This window comes from Labrus mixtus, chromosome 7, assembly GCF_963584025.1.
Source record: "Labrus mixtus chromosome 7, fLabMix1.1, whole genome shotgun sequence".
In the NCBI taxonomy this organism is placed as follows: domain Eukaryota; kingdom Metazoa; phylum Chordata; class Actinopteri; order Labriformes; family Labridae; genus Labrus; species Labrus mixtus.
This window is the reverse complement of record NC_083618.1, coordinates 11,771,369-11,795,518: the sequence shown is the minus strand read 5'-3', so window position 1 is coordinate 11,795,518 and position 24,150 is coordinate 11,771,369. Positions and strand designations below refer to the sequence as shown.

Below are 24,150 nucleotides of genomic sequence, written 5' to 3'. Positions count from 1 at the left end.
ATTAACAGCCTCTAAGGTGAGCATATTATCCACATTCAGCATTCACTTCCACACAATTATTCTCCTCTGACTGACCTGAATTAATGTTGAGGGAAGGGAAGAACGGTCCCCGCATCCCAACACTGTTTTGTCCACTATTGTGTCTTAAATAGGACATTGGGAATATTCTAGCGTGTGGTAAAAAAAATATATATATATATATTGATGTTAGTCAATTGAGCGGTAGAGCGAAAAGCCAAATACTAGATACCAATATGGAAGGAAAATTTGTTCAAAGCTTATATGTCTTTAAAAAATTTTTGTTTTATATGGATGGAAAATCCTGATAATACAGAAATATACTGGGAATCCTTAGTTCTTTGCAAAGAAGTCCAAAGTATGGTCAAATGAAATATTAGATGGGATTGTGTTGTAGTTACAAAGAAAAGAAATCAACAACCAGAGGACTAGTAGTCCAACAAAATCAGTAGTAGTCTCCCCCCCCCCCCCCCCCCCCCCCCATTTTGCTGTTGTTGAGCGCTTTTTGGTCATAATGTTGGACCCTTTTCTAGTCTTGTAATCCTTTTTGTAATCCTTGGCCTCTGGACATTTCCTGCAGCTGGGGCAAAAAGACAATCCTGCCGTGGAGCCCATCATCCAGGGATTGAAAGGAGTGGTGCATCATGGTAAGTGATTGTAAAGTTCACTCTGCCTTAACAATCTTTTATATAGTGTGTGTGTGTGTGTGTGTGTGTGTGTGTGTGTGTGTGTGTGTGTGTGTGTGTGTGTGTGTGTGTGTGTGTGTGTGTGTTGAATGCAGTTATGTGTGCATTTAAACATAAAGGATTGTAATTCTCTGTGATGTAACTTTTTTTCTTTTTCTCTTGAATGTATTAAGACCAAAAATCTTTTTCACATGAAACTGTACTGCGGGAATTAAGTTCTTATGGGATATTCAAAAGCAATTTCCCTCCAAAAGATCCCTTTGCAATGGCTGTTGTTGGTGTATTAGTTGATCCTGGAGGTATATCCCTCATGGACGTGCAGCTTTAAAGAACAAAGATGGATGATCCTGTGTTTCAGCGTTGGTCTTTGTTATTGTTTTTTTAAATCCACAATTAGAGCCTAAACACGAGATATGAGCAGAGTTTAACTTCAAAAGGAGGCAGAATTTGCTAGATACCGCCTCTCCCTTGCTCGTGAATCTCCCGAGTTGAAGACCTCCAAGGAGCTGCACTCACAGAGAAAAAACTATTAATTAGCACTGAGCCTCAATTAGACAACATTATTCTGACTCAGACATGCATGTATAAGCTCTCGTTGCTCCCTGCAAAGGCTCATTTTCACATCACTTGATGTTAAATGCTATGGCTCAATTCTTCCTGGCATATTGTCTGACTGGCTAAATAGCTGCTACTGCGCTGGCTTTAATGCATGCATGACTTATGCATACTATAAGCACATGTTTTAGCATGACTGTCTAATCTTTCACTGTGGCTGGGGACACAGCAGCTCTGTTTACACGGACACGTATGACTTGTTTTACAACCTGCCCGCCGGTCTTTATGTGAGCATAAATGTACAATGACAAGGGCATGCAAATGGATGAGCATGTTTCAAAGAACGGAGAGATGCTTCTGCAGCCATGGTTGTTTCATCAGTTGAACGCCAGACTTCATTGACTGGTTTTCTAATTATAATTTTACACCATGTTTCGTTCTGGAGATGGATGATGAGGTTATGACTTTTTGTGCTGAGCATCTGTCAGGAAAAACAAACTCAACTTTTGCAACTTACTGAGAGTGCACGAAAGGACAGATGGGGAAAAAAAATCTCACTAAGAGACTGCTTAGGACGCTAAGAAAAAAATCATTTGAAGGCCTCAGAAAACGAGTCTCTTTGTTCAGTGAAATTTCTTCCCTTTCTTTATTCCAGTAAAAAGAAAAAAAAAAAATCATCTGTATTCTGATTTCAGCTGAGAAGCTATTTCACCTGTGGTTTCCAAATTTACAGTCGTATTTAAGCTCCACTTTCCTTTGGTTATATAACCCTGGTAAATAAATCTACGTCAGTCTCCAGAAGTGGCAGATCTCTGCGCTGTGAGGCTACACAGATGTTCGTGCTAACACCAACAGTATCTCTCATCTCCCCAGCTGAAACACAGAGCTCTGTGTGGGTGTGGTGGTTTTTGGACTCTCTCTTCCTGCTGGCTGCTAAATGCTCCTCTCCTCCTCCTCCTCCTCCCCCCCCCCCCTCTGTTAGGGTGGCTGCTTTTTCCACCAGCTCGTTATCCCACAGTCATCCATCCATCAGCATCTCGGCGGCCCATGAGCGATAGGGCACGTACGCTGTCTGAAGACTGGGAAAAGAAAGGCTGTGAATACTGAATTAGACTGAGTATAGATGAGACATGTGGGCGAGGCCTCCGGTGCCTTAAAAGTCCTATCAACCCTCTCACCTCAAGCCTCTATTTTGTATTTTTATTTATTTATTTGTTAAGGTCATGATCTGTGAGAGATTGGATTTGACATCAATTTAGCCTTATTTGGGTTTTTCATATCATAATTCCAGGAGAAAAACAAGCCCACACATGTAGCCCACACAGCGTATTTGCAGGAGATAAAGGGATCTTCCTCTGGATCAAAATCTCATTCGTGTTTGTTGGTCGCCCGCCTCGCTTGCCTCGTTCTGATCATAGGGGATAGAGCAGATCTGGTAATCATTGGGATCCGTCTTAATCCCCTCGGCCCATGCCACAGTTGTTACACGGAGCTGTGCAGACCACCACCTCGCCACAAATCATCTGTCAGAACAGGCCGTTTTTTTATCTAACTCCCTCTCCCTTTGCTGCTCGCTCAGCCCAACTGAGCACAGAGATGTGGCCTGAGCGATAACTAGTGCAGAGGCTTTTAACTGCTGTCACCGTCATTCCTCTAGTGGAGGTTTTCAGCAAAGCAGTAAAATATGCCACAGGGGGAGTGGAATGAAACATCCATGTAAATGTCAGTGTAAATGTAACTCAGGATATTTAGGGTTATATCAAACACTTACCGCTAAAGGTGTTTTTGAACTCGTAAAGAAAGCTGCGCTGCTTTTTAATTTCTGTATATTTACAAGTGTTGACCCCTTGTTTACCCAGAAAAGGAGACCCACCTCCGGTCGTTCATCCTGAGGGACCTTCTGCCATCGTCGGTGGACAGTTATTACCGATACACGGGCTCTCTAACCACCCCGCCCTGCAGCAAGGTCGTGGAGTGGATCATCTTCTCCAGGCCAGTGTATCTGTCCCACTCACAGGTGAGTGAAGTCCAACATACACACACATACACACACTCGTACATAGAGCTATATATATATATATATATATATATATATATTCTTGAATCCAATTTGCACACAGTCAGTGGATCACTTGCTGTCCCACTGGGTCGTGCAGCAGCTATTTTACCCTTGTGTACCTCTTCCCCCCTCTCTTCCCACTTCCCTGGTTCCTACCTGACTCCTCTGCATATGAGACGTAGCTGCATATAGAGAGTACAGCATGTTTCTGTAGATCATTCTGTTCATGTTCATGAAACGTTCATTGATTGAAAGGCTCATGAATCTTGATAATCGTGGTATATTATGTATTTGTTAAAAGAAAAATGAAGTCTTGTCCCCATTGCTTTCTCAATGAATCAATGTATTGTTATATGTACACATGTATATTACATGTTCCATATATAAAAAGAGTTATCTCATGAACACATAGAGCTGGTCTAGCCTGTACTCTTTGTGTATTATTATTGAAAACCAACATTAATACACATTTAGCAAGTGCTTGGCATCAGTTGGGAGGAAAAACGTCCTTTTAGCAGGTAGACAGTTTAGACTTAGTTCTTAAATATCTCTAAAAGTCTCATTTGGAAGCATTGTTCTGTTTTAAATACTTATATTTGGTATTTTTTTTTTGTTCAACATTAGATGGGTTGTTTTTAATGTGATTGTGGCTGCTGTTAAATTGTAATTGCCTGTGAAAGATGAATAAAGTATGCATCTATATATTAAGAAAGCTGGAGCAGAACCAGAGTCATTGGTGAACAGTCATCTGCCTCAACATAGATAGATAGATAGATAGATAGATAAATGGATGGATAGATAGATACTTTATTGATCCCGAGGAAAATTCAAACACTTGGTGTGACATGAAAGTGGTAATAGGAGGAGAGAGAAAAAGAGAGGGATGTTTAGACAACAACAGACCTATAGTACCAACGTCAATAATAGAAGGAGAAATATGACTTTTTTTTGGAAGGACAACCATTACAATGTAAGACTGACTTATAATTCTAACAGTTGGAGTCATGGTTACATCCAACTGTTTTCTTCTGTGATTTTAAAGGATAATATATTCCAAATCATGCCCATGCTTTTTGCTGATCCCATGCACACTCCTCAGCTACATCTTTTATACATACAATTCTTTGGTTACCCAGCTGCATATCCTCCAGAGCGCTCTGTGCCGGCGAGAAATTTTTGCAGGGCTCAGTGGAATTTTCTATCAGCTTCCAGGAGGACAAATCTTTTGTTCAGAAATGACTTCTGCTGGAGGAATATTGACCACGAGTGCAATGTTTGTGACTCTCACAGATAGTCTTTTATGAACCTGTAATTCATTTCTCCAAGCACGCGTAGGACACATTGATTCCACAGTATCTGTAATGTGTAGTCATTACAGCGCGCGGCAGGAGATCATTCACGGCAATCAATGGCCACAAATTTGCCCCCATTGAGAAGTTGCAGCCCGGTAGGTAGCCCGGGAGGATGATTGAGGTCCGTGCCTGCTGGAGCCTGCGATGGGAATGTTTTCTTGCAAATACTGTTCTCTTTTTGTAAACAGTCAGCTGCTGGCAAGGGCCTACAAATGCAGTTCTGCATGATATTTTATATTCATCACTCCCATACTCGCGCGCCAACACAGTAAAAAAAGAGTCCTTGAATTTCAGCAGCCTTTTCTGTTTCTTTCCATCTAGCTGGAGTTCTTTTACCACATCTTCACAACAGAGCAACAGGACCACGTCAAGTCTGTGGACTACTTGAGGAACAACTTTCGGCACCTGCAGAACCTCGACAACAGGAAGGTCTATAAGTCTGCCGTAAAAGACGCATGGCAGAGAGATTTGACTGAGATTATGGAAAGCCCTCACGGCACTGAGTCTTCAAGAGGTAAGCAGAGGTTTTTTTTTTTTCTGCATTGTAGCGCGTTCTCCCTGTTGTTTGCAGTAAAGCACTGTTGTTTTAAACCAAGCATCTGCTGTGATTACAATCATCTAATTACAATCATTACTCACTGTTTTATTACTTCTTGTGAATTGCTGCCAAATTAGTCTGAGTCAGAGTTTGCTGTAAACTAAGGGCAGGGTCATTTATATTACAGTTAAGTGTGGATTAGTTTGACATTATCCAAACCGTGTGTAGGCCAAGGATGTGTCAGAGATCAGGAAACATCAAGTGTTTTCCAAAGCTCCTTATAATCTCACCAAGGATGTGACACAAGCTCTATCTACTTGATTTCAAAAAAGAAGAAGAGTTTTACTATCATTTTTGTCATTGCTGCACACCAATCCTAACCCCTTAGTTGCCATGGCCATGCCTGTCAAGTTTTTCATTCTTGCATGCCAACGCGCATATCCACTTAATATTAATAATAGTGACATTCACATTATAGCAAGAAATTCTTAGTTATTTTATGTCAACTATGGGTCCTAGATTGCAAAAAAAGGCAGACCAGAGACATATTTTCTACACTGATTTTGCAAGCTGAGATAACTACTTCTGCTATTAAGCCTCTGAAGCCAACATTAGTCTCTGAAGCTAACATTAGGATCATGTGCTGGTCCTAACATCTTTTTTCGCGTGACTATTTCATGTGTCTGTGTGACTTGTAGTAAAAGAAAAAAACACCCAATATAATCTGTTTGATACAACAGAATTAAATCATGTAAAGTCTAAAGCTTCATGTTGTTAAAATGTTGCATCCTCACCAGTTGTTGAGCCAAACAAGAGACATGGAAATTATAGAAGCATTTTCTGGTACTGCAGTTTACATCAAGTTTGTCCTGGTGTCTTGAGTGCAACAACAACAACAAACAACCACAAAATGCTAACTTTTGGCTTTTAAAGAACATAAGGTTACTGTTGAAGGTATTAAGCTAGTTAGCTTTACACATTTCCAATTTCAGCTCATGTTAGAGCAAATGAGCATGCTTCATTTTCTAGCACTATGTTCTTGTTCTGTTTTACATTGATACATCATCCTACAAATTCTAATTCTGAACATCCCTCCTGCTCTGGTTCAACAAACACAGCCTCAGCATGTGGATGAAAGCTTAAGTTCCAGCAGCATGTTACGTAAAGCTATGGTTGGACAGTCGTTGTTTGGTGAAGTGGCTCAGCAAATAGTCAGTCTGGTTCCACATGGGTCCCCCCATGGTGAGGTGGTCAAACTGTGGCAAACATTCTCCAATGATGTCTCCATACTAATGTTGAAAGAATGTGTCCAAAACATTTTTTATTAAGAGTGTTATTTAAAGTTCTCGACGTCATTATCTATGTACAGGGCTAGTGTAAGCTGAGGTCTTCTTGTGATTTGTAGCAGAGATTTATGATCCAATGATGTGCAAAATTAAATTGTGACCACACATTCCAGAGCTCTTTTCATGCTCTGTTTTTTCATCACTGTTTTCTCTGTGGTTAAAAAAATCTAAGGACTGCAGTGATTATTACTAATGAGATTGTGTTTGTATTTTGGAACCAAATTAAAAAAGTCCATCTAGCTTCTCTGCATGGAGACCCCCTCATAGCCTCTCCATTCTGTGCATAACTAAATATAGTATAATGGTATCATAGATGGTGTTTATTGTTCTTTCTTAGTTAAATTAACTGGTAGAGCACATTCTTTAAGTTTGAAATCACCAGAATAATTTCTCATTATTCCACTTTCAGAGGTTTTTGGATGAAGCTGGTATTGTGCACACGTCATTCTTCCATTGTTACGAGTCATTCTTATATCAAAGAACATATTAATACAAAGCAAAGACCCCATGCAGGGCTCAAATAGAGTGATTTTGTTCTTTTTTCTCTTTTATATGTGCATCTTTCACTGCTCGCTATAACAGAACGGCACAGGAACTATTGAGACTAATGAGAAAGCTGCTGAGCCTTAAAGTGGTGTTGTTGGTGTCTGGCGGGGAGAATTGATTGGGAATGCTTGTGATGAAGTTGGAGCACCCTAACAAGGCCGATCAGCAATCATCATTAATATGTGGCACAGCTAAAATAGACCCATACAAATTAAGTTGTGAAATTGCTTTTGTGGCATGTCAGTAGGAAAAATGGATGTGGACCAGTGTCTCTCTATTTTTCATCCTGCGTCTCCTCCCTCTCGCTTGTTTTTCTCTTTTGTGTCTCGAACACTTTTCTTCTTCTTCACTATGAAAAAAATGTTAGAATTCAAACGTAAGGGAGGCACTTTAGGAGTTAACAGTGTCTCATCTTCAGGGGTGACATCTGTCAAGGTTGTGTGTTAGAGGGAGGTATTTTATCTGTGTGCAGTAAATGACTGTTTTGCTTGTAAATGTTGTGAGATCCATGGCCACACCTTGACTCAATATCCCATAAGTGTTTGTTTTTACAGCCATGAAAATTTCTTTGGTTATTAGAGATGCACAGCAAGCCTTTTCGATGCAAACAATAGCTTAAGTTTTAGTTCTTACGTGTTATTGTGAAGCCAACATATATGGGGCAATATTTGTTTTATTGTTTGTGTAATCTCCAACACTGTGTATCTGCCCGTGTCTGTCTGTTACTCTTTGCATGCTAAACTCTTTCTTAAGTGGAGACCAGATTTAGCAAACCACTTTAAAAGACATGTGTTATTTAATATCGTGCATAGGCGTGCAACTAATGTAAACTTAAAACGCTAATCACACTGTTGATAATGTTCTTGATTTTATCGTTTCATCTGTAGGAAATCATAAAATAGCAAAATGTCACCGTTTACAGAGCCAAGTGTAATGGCTAAAATGAGCTAAATCAGTGCAAAAAAATGTAAAACCAACTTGATTTACAAATTATAAACAAAAACAAACACTATTTGGATCACAGCCTTTGATCTAATTATGTTTCAAAAGTGCTTTAAAAAAACAGTTAGGGTTAGGGTAGGTAGGGTAATTCACCAATTAACTGAAGCTGCATCATTAGGAACTTCATTATTGTACTGTTTTTAACCAGACTGTGGTTATAGATGTATCAATAATCCCATGTGTTTAACTGCTTAGTACTGCACTGATTCAATGTTGGTTTGAATGCTCCAAAAGTACAAATGATTCTTATTAAGATGACAAATGTTACTTGTAGTAGTAGTAGTAGTAGTAGTAGTAGTAGTATGTAGTGTATAGTGTACTCGTCTTTTCAAGGAGATCATTGTTCATGCCACATTTTGCACACCTCCTCTCAAAAAAAAAAAAGCATGTTGTACAGCCTTGAGAAAAGAGACACATTTGAATGCTGTTTTGTTGACAACAGTCACTTCGTCGGCTATAAGGCAGATGCTGCCAGGAGAAAAAAATCATGTCCTGCTTTAAGTGGGGATCCGGGCTGAGGTGAGGGATGCAGTAGTGTATATAATCCCTGAAGGATTATCAGATTTTTCTCAACTGTTCACTAGTATGTCATTTCTGCCAGTGATGAAAATAATTTTACACACAGTTTCATGCTTACTCTGTCTCAGGTGAGGATTTTTTTTATTCAATGGAACTTAGAGGATGTGACAATGCCATATTTGTACACAAACTTTGAACACATTTATAAGAACATTTTTTTTAGTTGTGCTGCCATTCTGCTGATTTACAATTAATTATAATACCTCCAGTTTTAGATCAGTTCAGTTTCCAATTAAAACACACAAACTTCAACCTTATGTGCATCAGCAGAATTCATGGACGAAAAATCAATTATTTGTAACACTATTGACCTTTTTTTTCTTTAGCAGAAATACAGTTTCACAGTACTGTTGTACTGCAAGGTGCAAAGTTCATGTCTATTTTTATACACGTGTTAATAAGATATTTGTTTTGTAGATCTATTTATGCGTTTATTAACAGGGACACATGTAATGAACATTGCTTCATATGTAAAACACTAAGTAGATGTCATGCATACAGGCTTCTAGCTTTGGCTAATTTGGAACCCCTGACCCTGACTCGGCTGTTAGGATTAAAAGAGAAACATTAGACTTCAAGAAATACATTATTAACTCAATAACTAGAAGAGATTATTTGAGGTAACAGTCAATGCTCACAGACCTTCTGCAGTTTCAGCCACTGTTTCGCTTGTGTTTTAAAAACCTTGAACTCTGTCAGTTATACCGGCAGTAGATTGAAGTGTTACTAATGCAGCAGTGTTAATGGAGAAAAGGATGTTGACAGATAAGGCAGTGATGAAAATGTCGATGATGTCTTCAACTATTGTCTCGTTGTTAGCAGACTTACTGAAGTTGACAGCAAACATCCAACAGGTTATAATGCATTTCACACCTGTCACACCTCATCAACACCCAAAGATATTCTTGCTATTGTCCCCCCCCCTGTCCCCCCCGTCCCCCTGACTGATCTCCTTCCTCCTGTCTCCTCCTCCTCTTGTATCATGGCGCATCATTTGCACCACAGCCTCAATGTGTAAATGGAGAAAACTGGTGACAGTTTCAATTTGACAGAAACCCTGTGTGCGTATAATCAGTTGACACTGGTTCCTGATTGCTGTTGCCCTGATATCCTGAGCATGTCCAGATAGTCCCTTACTCATGCTGACAGATGCCTGTGCAAATGTCCATGCTGCAGCCTACACCGCCACCTTGAGGCAGACTCGCAGCTTTTCTTCCATCCTCCTCATGCATCCTGTTTAATGTTAAACAGACAGGAACTTGCTAATTACGTATGAACAGGAAGCTGCAGTGTTTTCCACACCACACATTTAGCATTCACCCAGCTGTTTGGTATTCTACTTCTCCTGCAGTGTTTTAGCTTTGGAAAAAAAGAAAAAGAAAAGACAAACCCGTCCAGATTGACAGTTCACACTGTCAGCCAAGGGTTTGCCTGACCTCAGTTCTACCTCCAGAAAGGATCTTGTTATTGAGTCCCTGCATTATCTTTTCTCCAATAGAAGTGGCTCTGTGTCTAGTCTGGTACAGACAGTAATAATAGGCTTTTTAAAAGGTTATCCTGCATTCTGCCCACAAACGTCAAAGGACGCAAATACATGTGGTCAACCAGCCCTGTTAACCACAGCTCTTCATTTCCCCCTGCTGCATTCAGACACATGCTGTCTTTCCCTTGCAAGTCATTTTTTCATGATCATTCTTTGTCTTCCTCACCTCTTTTGCCCTGGTGTTTTTCAGTGTGCAGCAGCGCCCCAGTGAGCATGAAGATCAAGCCGCTGAACCAGACGGCATTGATGGTGAGCTGGGAACGGCCTCTGACCGACTACCACCCCCCCATCACCAGCTACATGGTGTCCTACAGCTGGGTGAAACGAGATGTCGCTGATGAAAAGACCTTCACCAAGACAGGAGACCAGAGCATGGTGAGATCTACCGCCGCTAGAACTGCTCGAACGAGACCAAAGAAGTCTAAGTTTAGTTTTATTTTTTTGAAGTGGATGTGGTTTAACTGTCTGGTTTAACTGATTCGCAGCGCCTCAGATTTGTCTGGCAGGATGGGAGTGGGGGGTGGGGGGCTGGATCCGTGACAGTGTGTGTAAGAGGTGACAGTTTGTGATGAACTCTGCGTGTGGCTGTTGGCTGATATGAGGAGCCCAGACACTCCCCTGTCACTCACCTGTCTAAGAATAGACACATAAAACGGCCTGACAACTCGCACTGATGTGATGGTTTGACAATTGCACCTGTGACCTTTTCTCACATTTTTTCCAACATCTCTCTATTTATTTTAGGCAGCGATGCCGTTCAGGCTCCAGGGAAACTCATAGCAAGACACAATTCCGACATTAAAAACCAATAATTCTAACGATTTGAAAACTAATAGTCTTTTGATAAAAGAAATCCAGTTCCTTTCCAGGCAGTGGAAGCAGCTCTTAGAACTCAAAACTGTCTTCTTTTAGCAACCGTGCAAGTGTCGTGCTTCAGATCTCAGTGAAGTTTTTTGACACCAGTGATCATACAATTCTGCTTGTGTTGCCTTAAGCATTGAGTTACCACTTCACTTCTTACCGTGTCTCTCCTGCAGAGCGTTCACTGTCTCTACAGAAATATTTCCTCCCTCCTGCAGGAGCTCACACCTACAGGGGCTCTTTCTTTTCCACACTATATATTCTTCACATTGGTCACATATCCTTTCATTTGTGGGAATCCTGCCCCCAGCTGGGCTTCTCTTTAAAGCCTGCTGACTCCCACTGTCTTGATAGTCCGCATGACTGCCTCTTTAGACTCAAAAAGTGCAGGGGGCAAAACACTCACCCACTGTTTCTAGGACCTAGGATCAATTCCCTTGTGGCAGTTCTGCCTCCAGCTCGGTCATGCATTCCAGTAAACACAGTTGTCATTGTCATGGGTGGGAAGCTGGTGAGGGATCATACAGTACATGGTTGCTGCGCTAGTCACTTTTACTGATTCCACTGCACAGGTTGGAAGGGACAGAAGGACATTTTACATCCTCCTATCCTTTTAATTTTAAGGGACTAGTTCATGCAATAGTTACCAAGATTCTTTGGCATTTGTGTTTCTCACTGCATTTGGCTCATCAACCTTGACTTGTGCTTGTGCAGAGTTGGGCAGTAAAGTAAGAAGATTCTGACATTCACAGATATTTTCTTAACCGGGAATTGTTTTTGTTATGAGCCTCCATCTTACAAGGACCTACCATTTATGACTTTCAGCACACAGGTTCAGAACAGTTCTGTCGTTGAAAATCAGATTCATGAATCTGCCTTCGACTTCTCTTGGGACAACTTGAAGAATAACATTAAGAAGCTTAAGAAGCTACTGAAAGACCAAATCGGACACGCAAAAGATTTCCGTCCAGGTTCAAAATCCTGCCTGAAAGGGATCTTTAACTTTTAAACTAGTATCTATATCTGAGGCTGTATACATGGAGGTTGAAATTAATTTGCAGCCTGGCATCCTGCAGTTAAGAAACACCTCAAAAATTAAACTGGTGCTACTCTGAGCTAAAGATAAACCATGGGTTCTGTTCCTTGAGATGATAGTAGTTTATTGAACTCCTGTGCCTCTCATAGGACCACATCTCACCTGCAGCTTGTTCAGAAACCTGCAACAACAGCCTGATGTTAAATATAGGAACCATCTCACTGCAGTTTCACTCTCCCTGTGCTGGCTAACTGCTACCCTCAACATCCCCCCAGCTACATTTACTGACCTCTTCACTCCCTATCTGCCGAGCTGCTCCCCGAGGTCCTCTGGCAGAGCCGTCATATCTCCAAAGCATCCTTTTCATTTTCTATTTTCCAGTAGTTTTGAAATCAGTCACAGGAGGATGGATGACTCTCTGTTAGGATCCTGTATAATGTGCTATAGCTTGGAATATGAAACCAGAAACTTTAAGAATGAATATGGGTAGTCTTGATTGGCATGTGAGGAAACTTGCTGCCTTTTTTCTCTCTCAAAAATGGACTGATTTTAATTATTTCTCTGTTCTTTCCCAGGTATGTCTTTATGTTTTAAGAGCTGCATAGCGTCATATTTGTTCTCTACATTGAATTCAAAAAGCCGACTGAAAAAAATGATGAATATGTCCCATGTGGTGCTTTCTGTAGTTTCACTCCATTTGAATAGATGATCCGTCGTCTTACTGACAGTATTCTTTCTGCTTCTCTCTGCTGTCAGTCTTTCTTTTTTTGCCCTTTTCATTTCCATTTCAATTTTCACTTTCTATCTCTGGACACCTTTATCTGAGAAAAAATACTAGCTCTCCAGCTCCAGAGGCAATCACCCATCCCTTCTGAGGGCCATTTTAATATAAGTACAGCCATCTGCAAACTGCACAACACAATTAAATTAGACACGAATGGAGGTTTTAAAATGCATTAAACTTGTGGGTCACAGACTGTTGACAAAGCAGCGGCTTAACTGAGTTTATTTTCATTTTAGGCAATATGAATGATAGAATCCCTTTTTTTTTTTTTTTTTTTTTTTTCCCCAATATATTTTTTTCATCTCCACATATTACTCACAGTCTGTTTGCAGGTGCTTTAAACTGTGTGCTCGTGTGTTTTCTTTTCACTCTTGCAGAAAGCAGTCATCACTAATGTGTCCCCTGACGTGCTGTACCTGTTCAGGGTGCAGGCTGTGTGTCAGCACGACCTGCGCAGCGATTTCAGTCAAACGCTGCTTTTCAGAGGTAACGGCTGAAAAAGCCTTGAAGCATTTGAGTCATTTTGTTTTTCTTCAGGGTTTTCATTAGAATGGGAAGCCGAACCTTTAGAAACTCTGTGCTCTTACGACAGTGAAGAAACACTGTTTCACAGTCTGTGGGGTTGATGAGTGTGGAACTGAAACAAAACACACTTTATTTTGTTTATGAAATTGTACATCTAAACATTTTTGATGAGGAGATGGGGAAATGATGTGATCCTTATTCATATTTTCTTTTGTGTCGATGCTGGGTTGATGTAAATGTTTTGTTCAGAATGGTTGTTGTGAAAAGGGGAAAGAGTCGATAGCTGTATACATCCCCCTTCTTCTCTATCAACATATTACCTTTGTGTTTAATTTAGCTGTTTAAAATGTTGTAGATATTTTATTATTTAATAGATTATGTTTATTTACTTATCTACTATATGTTCATTAACATGCCTGAGCTAGACAGACAGATAACTAAGTTTCTCAATTTTTTCACACTCTTTTTGTTTTTCAGCTAATACCACGAGAATATTTGAAGGGTCTCGTATTGTAAAGACTGGGATGGTAAGTGGATGTGAATTTAAATGTTTCATTTCTGTATGATATATAAAATTTAATGTTTTTCTTAAAGATAACCCCTTATTATCTGCCTGTCTCCCTCAGCCAACAATTTCTCCTGCGTCCTCAGCCGACATGGCTCCCATCAGCTCGGGTTCCTCCACTTGGACGTCCTCTGGCATCCACTTCTCCATCGTCTCCATGGCAACAGGCATGGGCCCCTCCTCAAGCGGCAGCCAGGCCACTGTAGCATCGGTGGTGACCAGCACCTTGCTGGCAGGCTTGGGCGTGAGTGGAGGGGTCCTCTCTTCTCTGCCCAGCTCTGCGTGGCCCACACAAGCACCCAAAGCAACGCAGAACCCCACCCGTCCATCAGCCCCGCCAGAGAAGTCCAGCACAGAGCAGGGGCCGCTTCGCGCTTCTGAGACGGACGCCCCGTCTGAGGAGAGCAAGGCCAAACGTGAGGGCGAAGAGTCGGAGAAGGAGGAGGAGGAGGGAGAGGGAGAGCAGGAGGAGGGAGAGGATGAGAAGAAGACAAAGAGCAAAACTGGGCCTCATAATGAGGAGAAGCAGGCGAACAGCACTGTGGCCAAAGAGCCTTTTATACCCACCCCTGCGTCTACAGCCAAAGAGAAAGGAGAGGGGAACTCTACGGTCAGAGGCAGCACAGCACCTGAAAGCACTGCAGATGACCAGTTAGTAAACGTAGAGAATAATCACACAGATATAAATGCAGTCTCCACTCAGGAGCCTCAAAACGACAGCGCAGAGATGCAGATTCCCCGGAGCTCCACACTGTCTCCAAAGATCAACAGGGACGATAAGAGTAACTGGCCTTTTTCTGTCCACACTGGTGAGCTGACATCCCACTCCTTCACAGATACACAGTACCTATTCCAAAACATGTCTTTGCTTTTCTCCAACAACAACAGCCCATTTTAATCTGGGTTCTGTTGTTTTCAGCTATCAAACAGAGCAGGAGTCTGTAAACACAGACACAATTAGCATTACAAATAACTTGATTTAAAGTAGACCTGCACTGGATACCTCCTCAGTCAAAGATAAAGCTCCCGGCGTCTGTGTCAGCACAGCGAAGAGGCCTGAAGGCAGAAGTAAGCCAGCTGCCACAGGGTTTCTGCCTCCAGGAATCCCTTTCAGTTTGCTTCAAGGGACTTTTAAAAGATTTTTCTTGTGCACAGATCTTTAACCATCACAATATTAGAAATAGTAAAACAAAGTATCCATTGTAAGCTGTGATCAGGCAGTAAAATCCATGCTAGACTTTGAGCCAAACCAAAGTGAGTTAGGGTTGAGATGATTTTATGATCTTTGGTTTCATCAGGCTGAGATTCAAACTATACGAGTCCCATGCTGGGGTTTAATTTAATGCACTTGCATAACTGGCAACTGAGATAAAAAAGAAAAAAAAAGGCTCAGACCAGCCTAATTTCAGAAATAATAATATCCATCTTTATTTATAAGATAAGATAATCCTTTATTTATCCCACAATGGGGAAATTTACATTGTTACAGCAGCAAAGAGCAAAGATTGCAGACAAAAAGTGAACACAGTACAATTTAAATAAAAAATAGAGCAATTTTCTTAAATTCAAGCTATGGAGTGCTTTACAAAAGCCGCAAAACAGGCAGGTCTTAAATCATAAGCACAGCAAGGATTAGGAAATAGCAAATATAGAAACATAAAAATTCATTTTAAAGAACTCTAAAAGACCTATAAAATCAGTCGGGGAAGAAAATGTGTTATTGTGGATATGTGTGGATTGGGGATTCAATATTTTGTCACTTGTGAGTCCATTGAAATGAATATAACAGATTAAATGTGGGAAAGCTCCGACATTAGATAATATAACTATGATTGTCGCTGTGTAGAAAAAGTATTTCTGACTTTGGCAATTGGCAACCTCCGGTGGCAGCATCAAAAAAGACACTTTGGCATGGACACAAATGTTCCCCTCCAGAAACGAAAGCCCTTATTATCAGAGTAACTTGCTAGAGTTGATCAGAAATACTAAAAATGAGTTGAGGCAAGTCAGTAGAATATTTTAAAGTCATGCCTTTATGTTTATGTTTTCTGTTCCAGACGGGACCATCTTGTCCAACGTGACCCGCAGCCCTCAACAGGGGATGGGCCGGATGGTGTGGATCGTCCCCCTGGTGGTGGTGTCTGCTCTCACGCTGCTCTGCCTCATCATGCTGCTGATTGTGATGGTCTACTGGAGGTGGGTTCAATGCACCTAACATCCTTCATTCGTAACATTTTACTGCTAAAAATGGGTCACTAGAACCATTGCAGTTCCACAGATACAGAGGAACACAGCCTTAAACTTGAGTGACCTCATGTTCTGGCACTTTAGCAGAAGGTACTTATTAGGCAGGTTTGCCAGGCAGGCTCGTCTGCAGCAGATCAGCAAGGCCAGCACTCTGTGTGTCTGAAAGCAGCTGCAGACTGTCTGATTAGACATGATGAGATGCCGTCCTTCACTCAGAGTGACTCTGCTGTGGCCACATCACTGCTTGTATAAATAACTGCGTGTGAGAGGAGAGACATTTCTCTGATAGTTAAAAAAGCACGCTGGTTTGTGAGACCTTTGTTAAAGAAATGTCATCCATGTAGTTAAAATGTCAAGACATCATGTGCTATTGCATGAGGCTATCACTCCCTTATAAATCACTAGCTGCACCTCACTGACCCCATCCATGAGTTTTCACATTTACATTTTGCATAAAGTGACACATCTTCATGCAAGTGGGGGTTTTCCTTCACTCTGTTCCACATTCAGACTCGTCTAGTTTTGGGGGTCGACTGGCCCTGATTTTAAGACTGATTTCTAGCCTGTGTGTTGTACATCAGGACCCCCATCACTCAACTGGGTGTGGGTCAGGAGAGCTGAGGGCCCTGCAGAGCCAGGAGGGGGTCTCAGGTGTGTATTCATTTGGCCGGCTGCTTTCTAACCGCCCTATTGGATCCCCAGTAATTACACAGGCCAGGCCGCTGGCACGGGGGGGGGATGGTTAATGAGTCACAAAGCAGCATGATAGACCCTTTCCTCAGCTGGTCCCTCGCATATTTATTGCTGGTCCCTCGCATATTTACCGTCTATGGTTTTATTTGTGCAAGCTTTATTTTAATTTAATTTTTTTTACAGACTTCTTTGCCTGTCTTTGCTGTCCTTCAATATAAGATGGCTTTATGAATAATAGCCGATTATCCCCTCTATATTGCTGCTCCACAACATACTTGAAAACAGGATAACAGAATCATATTTCATGTGTGGATGTGTTTCAAAGAGTTGTGGTATTTTAGTAGAAGCAGGGGCATTTCTGCGATTTAGAGACGGCCCCTCACAGCTGTTGTTGTGACATCTCTTGACAGTTCACAGACAATGCCGGCTTCCCCCTGGGGGAAAGACTGTGATGAAAGATGAAATCAAGCCATTCACACTCTCTTCAGTCTTCATGCTCTGCATAGCCTCTGCTGTCAACAGCTCTGTTAATACAGCCAGCAAGTTTCTCTTCTTACAGATGTTTTGGTCATGAACAACTTAACATCACAATCTGTTTAATCCAGACGTGTTTGTTTAAAAAATATGCGATGAGTGGACCTTCTTTTGAAGTTTTTATTACCCCTGTCTTATATGTAGCTTGTTTGTTTTTTTTCAGTTAATGTGAGCTTATGAGTCTGTCTACGATGTAATTAATTGGTGACATTACAGAACACATCTGGAAGCCCCTGAGGTGTTTGAAGACAAACTCACAGATGTTGGGTTGAGAAAAAGGTCTTTAGTGGAGTCTCAGTGATGCTGATGTCGGTGTAAAATGGGATCATCTCTCCAATGTTTTTTCCCGCAAATGACATCCATTCACAATTTTCATTTCCTCCCCGTTTCTGTTCCCAAAGCAAACTGTTCATTTGGGACCCTGAGGAGAGAATCATGGAGGAGGTGACGACGGTGCTGTTTAGTTAGCAACATCACATCTGCACCCTGAGGGAGTCATTAGATTGGGAGGCTGTGACGTACACTCTCCTCCCTGTTTTGTTTTCAACCTCCCCCCTTTTTTTCTTTCTTTCTCTCACTCTCTCTCTCTCTCCCTCCCTTCCCTCCTTCTATCTTTCCTTATCTTTTATATGCAGTGCAGCCTATTTATGTTTTTGTTCCATCTCTCTTAAAGAATGGCAAGCATCTGCTCCCTCCTCTGCATAAAGTACAGGTAGGATGAATCCTGGATATTGCTGGCACATGGAAGGAATGTGGGTCTTTTGTATGCATTCATTAGTATAGATTGTGTGTGTGTGTGTGTGTGTGTGTGTGTGTGTCTGTGTGTGTATGAGGAGGGGCTGAGAGCATGTGCAAAGGTGTTCAGGACCTTAAATATGCCTCGGTTGCAGAAAGTGTCTGTTTTGAAGGAGATTTTAGAAAAAGAAAAACTTATTTTCATGTTCAAAATACTTTGCATGCAAGGATTGCTGATTTTTGTTTGTACTTATTGCAAGGAAAATATAATTGTGCTGTTTATATTTTTAGAAAGCTGAAAAAGAAAAAAGTATTCTCTTGCTGTAAGTTTAGGGATGCTTCAGCTTATCAGTATAGGCTTGACCTGTGTAAAACTTTAAAGGAGGTTGTCAAACAGGGGGCTCTTCAGACAACAGGAAATGCCGGTGGATAGGTGCAATTATGAATGTTAAAAGTTTCTTTCCATCACATTGCAAATAAGTTAGTGATAAAAAGTTTACCTGAGGACATGTGCACTGAGCAGCAGCTGGAAGCAGTCACTCACTGATTCTTCAGACAATCTACTTTAAACTTGATTTTGTCCTCAAGTAGTAAAGGGACCTCTTCAACGTAGTGTTTGTCGCCCTGTTGAGAGAATCAGTTTGGATTAGTGGCGTTCAGTTTGAATAAAAGAGCTAAATTTGGCTCTGCGCCGTGTGTCGCAGTGAGTTGTTTACCTGCTCCCAGTAGTCTGCTCAGTTTGTGTTTCCAGGAGCTTAGCAGACTCTCTATCTGTGCTCCATCGGCTGTGTCCCCTCCACTCTGGGGTTTTCATTAGCACTTTTCTTGCCATCCTTGTGTCATTCTATTCAGCTTTTTTTTTTTGACATGCTGATGTTGACAGACTGGATCTGTGAACAATAGGATAACGACTCCCTCATAGTCTTCCCTGTGGCATCACACCGCACTCCTCTGTGTGTCCCTGCAGGAGATTTTTCCAGACAGCTCACTTCTATGTGGAGGAGAGCAGCTCTCCACGAGTGGTGGCCAATGAGAATATACCGGTCATCCCGATACCAGGTGAGCCTGATTCCTTCCGCTATACCAGAATACTCACATGTTTAAGCTGCCACACTTTTATATCAACTCAGTTGCTGCAAAGACTCCTAACAAAACAAGTATTTATTAATTTTTTTACAGTACTTCTATGTGTGTTTGTTCCCCAGAGACCCTCCCGATTAGTCTAGTTTAATAAGTCAGGTATAACACCAGCACACACTGTTTGAGTTTGAATGGGAATCCAAAAGCAAGTAAAGAAGTGCTTCAGCTAATGCATAAAGGAATGGGGGGAAATGTTAGTGAAGCTCGCTCAAAGTAATGTGTAAACTGTTCATTTTCTAAGCTTACATTTTGAACTAAGTCTTCTCTATGGCAGTGCGCTTAAAGTCATGGGTCAATGTCATCAAAGTCATGGATCAATAACCCTAACCCGAAATAGAATGAAAGATTAAACAGCAGAACTTACTTGAGATAATTGATGAACGGTAGGATTTATTGGTGTGTTATTTCACAGGGTGGTGGGAGCACAATGAGGAAAAATCTAAATAATTTAACGGACAAACTAACATTGTGTTTTTAAATACTGAACCTAGAGTAAAACTCTCACCAATGACCGAAGGAATCTGAACCGACTTGAAGTAATAAATGTCTCCTGATACTGGGGCCACACTTAACAGCTTCAAACATTCTTCTCTATTACCTAAGTGTCTTCATTAGCACAGTTTCTGTTCATTAACATGTGAACAGACTGTGGGAGCACCTCTGACCGCCTTCTTGCAGCCTTTTAATGTTCCGGGCTGCAGCACTGTGGCAGCAAGTCGATATCAGACTTTACTTTCACAGTGGCTTAAAGCTCGGGGGTATCTCAATGCTGTGATATAGTTAAAGAGCACTGCTTGAGGCTGCTATTGACTCTACATTCATCAAGCTTTTATTGCTTGTCTTTCTTTCTTTTTTTTTTTACCTTTCATCCCTTTTATTTCTTCTTCCTCGTCGTTTAATTTATTTGAAACAACGTTCTTTCTTTTCCTCTCCTTTCTTTTATTCAACCGTCTTAGAAACTCTACATTTTTGCTTCCTGCTCAGTTTTATTTTCTGAATAGCTGCTTATGTTCTTGATTTAATTTAAAAAAGGACATTTATACAAGAGTGACTCTGTAGGATCTGGTTTTGTCTTACTTATGTTCATTTTTAACTGTCGATTTTTTGACCATTTTTTTGACAAGCTTACATGTGAACATACCTCTACACAGTTTAAAATCCTTTCATGAATAAAAAAAAATGCTAATAAACTTTGTGATAATGTCGAAGCCACGATTCACCCAGACACCGTCCTGATAAACTGATCAGACTAACAGAGATCTCTTGATATTTAAACAGAAGAATGATAGATGCTGATAGGTGAACTGATTAACCGGGCAGAATTCACCTTTAAGCTTGTAACCAGTGAAGCAGGTTATAAGAGCCCCTGAGGCCCCAGCTGCCATGCTGCCTGAGTAAAGACATTGGCCAATATCAGCAGCAGTGACAGCTGGGTCCCTCACTCTATTGTCTCCGAGTGATGCTGACCATTTTTCAAAAAACCCTCGCGTGTGTGATTGGGGGATGATTTGGCTCAGAGGAGACAGATGCTCCCTCCTAGAAATGTTCCAAATACCAAATCTAGACATTTGAGAAAGTGAAAAACTGGAGAGAAAAAAAATGGCGATCCTTCCTTATTTTCTCTTTTTGTTGCTTTTCTTTGTTTGCAATTTATCACTGATATTTCAATAATGGATTAATCTTTTAAATCTGATTGGATCTCTGTAAATTTGTAATTTTTTTGGGTTCTTTGACTTCAAGTTGTGGACAAAAAACAAAGCCAGATGTCTAAAGTGGCTTTTTTTAAATTTATTTATAGAATTCCGAAGTAAAATACAGGCATTTTAATCCTCCACATACTGTAGTATGAATTGTGTTTGGAAGAACAGTTTCAGGAAGCATTTTTGATTTGTGTTCACTTCTACACGTGCAGTCACCCCCTTCACAAGAATCTCTCTGTCTACTCAGCCTGTGCATTGGGGAACATAATTCACCATTTGTCTTTCATGTTGTTAACCAAACATCTACAGTGATTGAGGCTCTATAAAATGATACATCAATCAACAATGACATAGTTAGTTAAAGCCCTATAGTTGTTCTCTGGTTGCATTATTACAACAACAAAAAAACATTGGTTTCAAAGAGTGTGTCTTATTAACACACTCATGCATGAACCCAGATTACATGGTGGCTCAAAACAGGCTGTAATAACACACTCTGAAGCGTACAGCGATAAACGCACACTTTACTAACCGTTGTGTTTCTTCCTCCTGCAGATGACATGGAGGCCATCCCTGTGAAGCACTTTGTAAAACACATCATGGAGCTTTACAAGAACAACCTGCAGGGTTTTTCTGAAGAGTTTGAGGTACACTTTCATCACCACTTCAATGATGATTCACTTTGAAGCACCGCTGACCTTTGCTCTCTTACAAATGCTGCTTTTACTCTGGAGATGGGTTCAGCTGGTTCATACAAAGGAGAGAGAAAAAAAGATACAGATTTGTAGCTTCGTAAGTTTTTTGTTTTTCTTTTGCATTCTGCTCACATTGACATTTTACAAAAGGAACCACGAGGAGTTAAAATGAATTCATTCTGACCTTCTGCAACCAAACCGTGCTGCTTCCACTTGCTTCTTCACTGTAATCTTCGCTCTTATAAAAAAAGGATGATTAGTATTTTCATGAATGCTCATTAAAGAGACAGAAACGATGCATTAATACTGGGGAGGATTTCTTACTGTAGATACTACATGTCATCCAATTTACCTACTTTTTTTATAGGGAACATCTAAAACACAAAGAGAAAGCTTTTGTCAGTTCTGACTTTACTAAGTTCTGTCATAACATCCAGTGGTTGTTTTGTTTTGCTTTCATGTCACACAAAAGAAAATCTCACCACAGTGGGTTTGGAGGCACACCAAGTTCCTTCTTTTAAAGCTTATTCTCCTTTTTTAGCCCCACTAACACATTTCACATTTTGCTTTGAACAAAAGTGAACCAAACCCAAACTGCACAAGAGTACTGTATGTATGACATGAACCAAACACTCTGGATGTAGCAGCACCCTAAGATTGCTCAGTATAGAAAAGGACATTAGCCTTTTTCTTTTTCTCAGGGGTTAAGTAGCGATTACTATTCAGCACAGTTCACTACCCTCTCTCTTCTCCTGGTCTGAGCAGTGGATAGATAGTGTTTTATGCATTTGTTTGTGCAGGGTTGCTCGTTTTTGAACAGATGGGTGAGAGAAGACTGAGAGAAAGAGATCAAGAGAGACGAGAAGGTTAATTAGAGAAAGGTCTGTCTGCTGGTTGAGTGGACAGGAACACGTTCTGTGTGTAACGAGGTTAAGAAACGAGGCAAAGCTTCATCCCTACAGGATTCCTTCTAATTGGGGTCATTTGATGTGAAGCTCCTGCGTGTCCTTTTCAAAAGCACCACGTTAAAGCTGTGTGTGAAGTCATTGTTGTGTTTTTAGTGTACACTTCTGCGCAGACGGTTCTGCTTTGGATTTAAGTTCCATTCAAAGACGGATAATATCAGAAATACGATCTAAGGAGTTTAACTTGTTAAGAAATAAAAACATTCGATAAAAAGCGCTTGAACAATTGAAGTGAATATATCTTCCTCAGGGAGAGGAATCCCATAATATCGTCTTTTTCTTGTCGAATAAAACCTTTTGATTCTGTATCTCTGCAGGAGGTCCAACGCTCAACAGCAGATCTGAAAATCACAGCAGAGCATTCCAACCATCCTGATAACAAGCACAAAAACAGATACATCAACATCGTGGCATGTGAGTCATCTCTATAATCTGATTATGATGTCTCCTGCTGCGGCATCCAATGATGTTCCTTACTAATAATTCTCTAAAAAATGTGTCAACGTGTTCTTTAGATGACCACAGCAGGGTGAAACTACGAGCTCTGGCGGGGAAAGATGCCAAACATTCGGATTACATGAACGCCAACTATGTGGATGTGAGTTTTTTATCAAACACTAGACGTGTTTTCTATGCATTTTATTGTTCTCATGCCAGTCCTGGTTTGGTTTTGTCTGTGAAATGGTGTGAAATTAAACTTCATGGTCCTAAATTTAACAAAAGAAGATTTAAATGCATATAAAAGAAATGTAAGTATCACAATAATAAATCTAACACTCACAGCAATTATATTGGCTTTTTATTTTTTTAACCATAATAACTTGCATATAAATATCTATTGTTTCTTAGCTATCGGACTGAAGCAACGGGATTGTGGGTAATTTCTCACAATATTGATTGCATCTTAATGATGGAAATATTTTTTCTCCCTCCCACATCTTTCAGGGCTACAACCGTCCCCGAGCGTATATAGCTGCTCAGGGTCCACTAAAGTCCACCTTCGAGGACTTCTGGAGGATGGTGTGGGAACAGAACACTGGAATCATCATCATGATCACCAACCTGGTGGAGAAAGGCAGAGTAGGTTCACTTTAATCATGCAGGGATGTAGAAACATATAAAAAACAAACCCATCACATAGAAAGTTGTATTTCACAAGTGTTGTGTCGGTCACTGTGTCTGTTGCCTTCTGCAGAGAAAATGTGATCAGTACTGGCCGATGGAGAACAGCGAGCAGTATGGGAACATTGTGGTGACGCTGAAAAGCACCAAAGTGCACGCCTGCTACACACATCGGCGTTTCCACATAAGGAACACTAAAGTAAAAAAGGTAAATGAGAGTAAAAGTCATGTGTTGTGATTAACTTTTGTTCCTCTATATTATAACCTTAATCCTTCTCAACAAACTCGTTTCAAAGCTAAATTGGGCTGCTGCAATAACATTTA

The 24,150-nt window shown here is 40.8% G+C and overlaps 1 protein-coding gene across 1 annotated transcript in view; it reads left to right on the top strand.

Annotated features, from left to right (window-relative positions):
• Positions 1 to 24,150, top strand: part of ca16b (carbonic anhydrase XVI b) — a 97,961-nt gene that overhangs the window by 62,528 nt on the left and 11,283 nt on the right. Inside the window, exons 6-19 of the mRNA XM_061042950.1 lie at positions 599 to 665; positions 3,119 to 3,276; positions 4,992 to 5,184; positions 10,415 to 10,599; positions 13,283 to 13,391; positions 13,908 to 13,957; positions 14,057 to 14,804; positions 16,053 to 16,191; positions 19,172 to 19,263; positions 21,600 to 21,691; positions 23,022 to 23,118; positions 23,220 to 23,302; positions 23,650 to 23,784; positions 23,900 to 24,034. Of these exons, the coding sequence (XP_060898933.1) occupies positions 599 to 665; positions 3,119 to 3,276; positions 4,992 to 5,184; positions 10,415 to 10,599; positions 13,283 to 13,391; positions 13,908 to 13,957; positions 14,057 to 14,804; positions 16,053 to 16,191; positions 19,172 to 19,263; positions 21,600 to 21,691; positions 23,022 to 23,118; positions 23,220 to 23,302; positions 23,650 to 23,784; positions 23,900 to 24,034 (2,283 nt within the window). The remainder of the gene's footprint in view (positions 1 to 598; positions 666 to 3,118; positions 3,277 to 4,991; positions 5,185 to 10,414; positions 10,600 to 13,282; positions 13,392 to 13,907; positions 13,958 to 14,056; positions 14,805 to 16,052; positions 16,192 to 19,171; positions 19,264 to 21,599; positions 21,692 to 23,021; positions 23,119 to 23,219; positions 23,303 to 23,649; positions 23,785 to 23,899; positions 24,035 to 24,150) is intronic.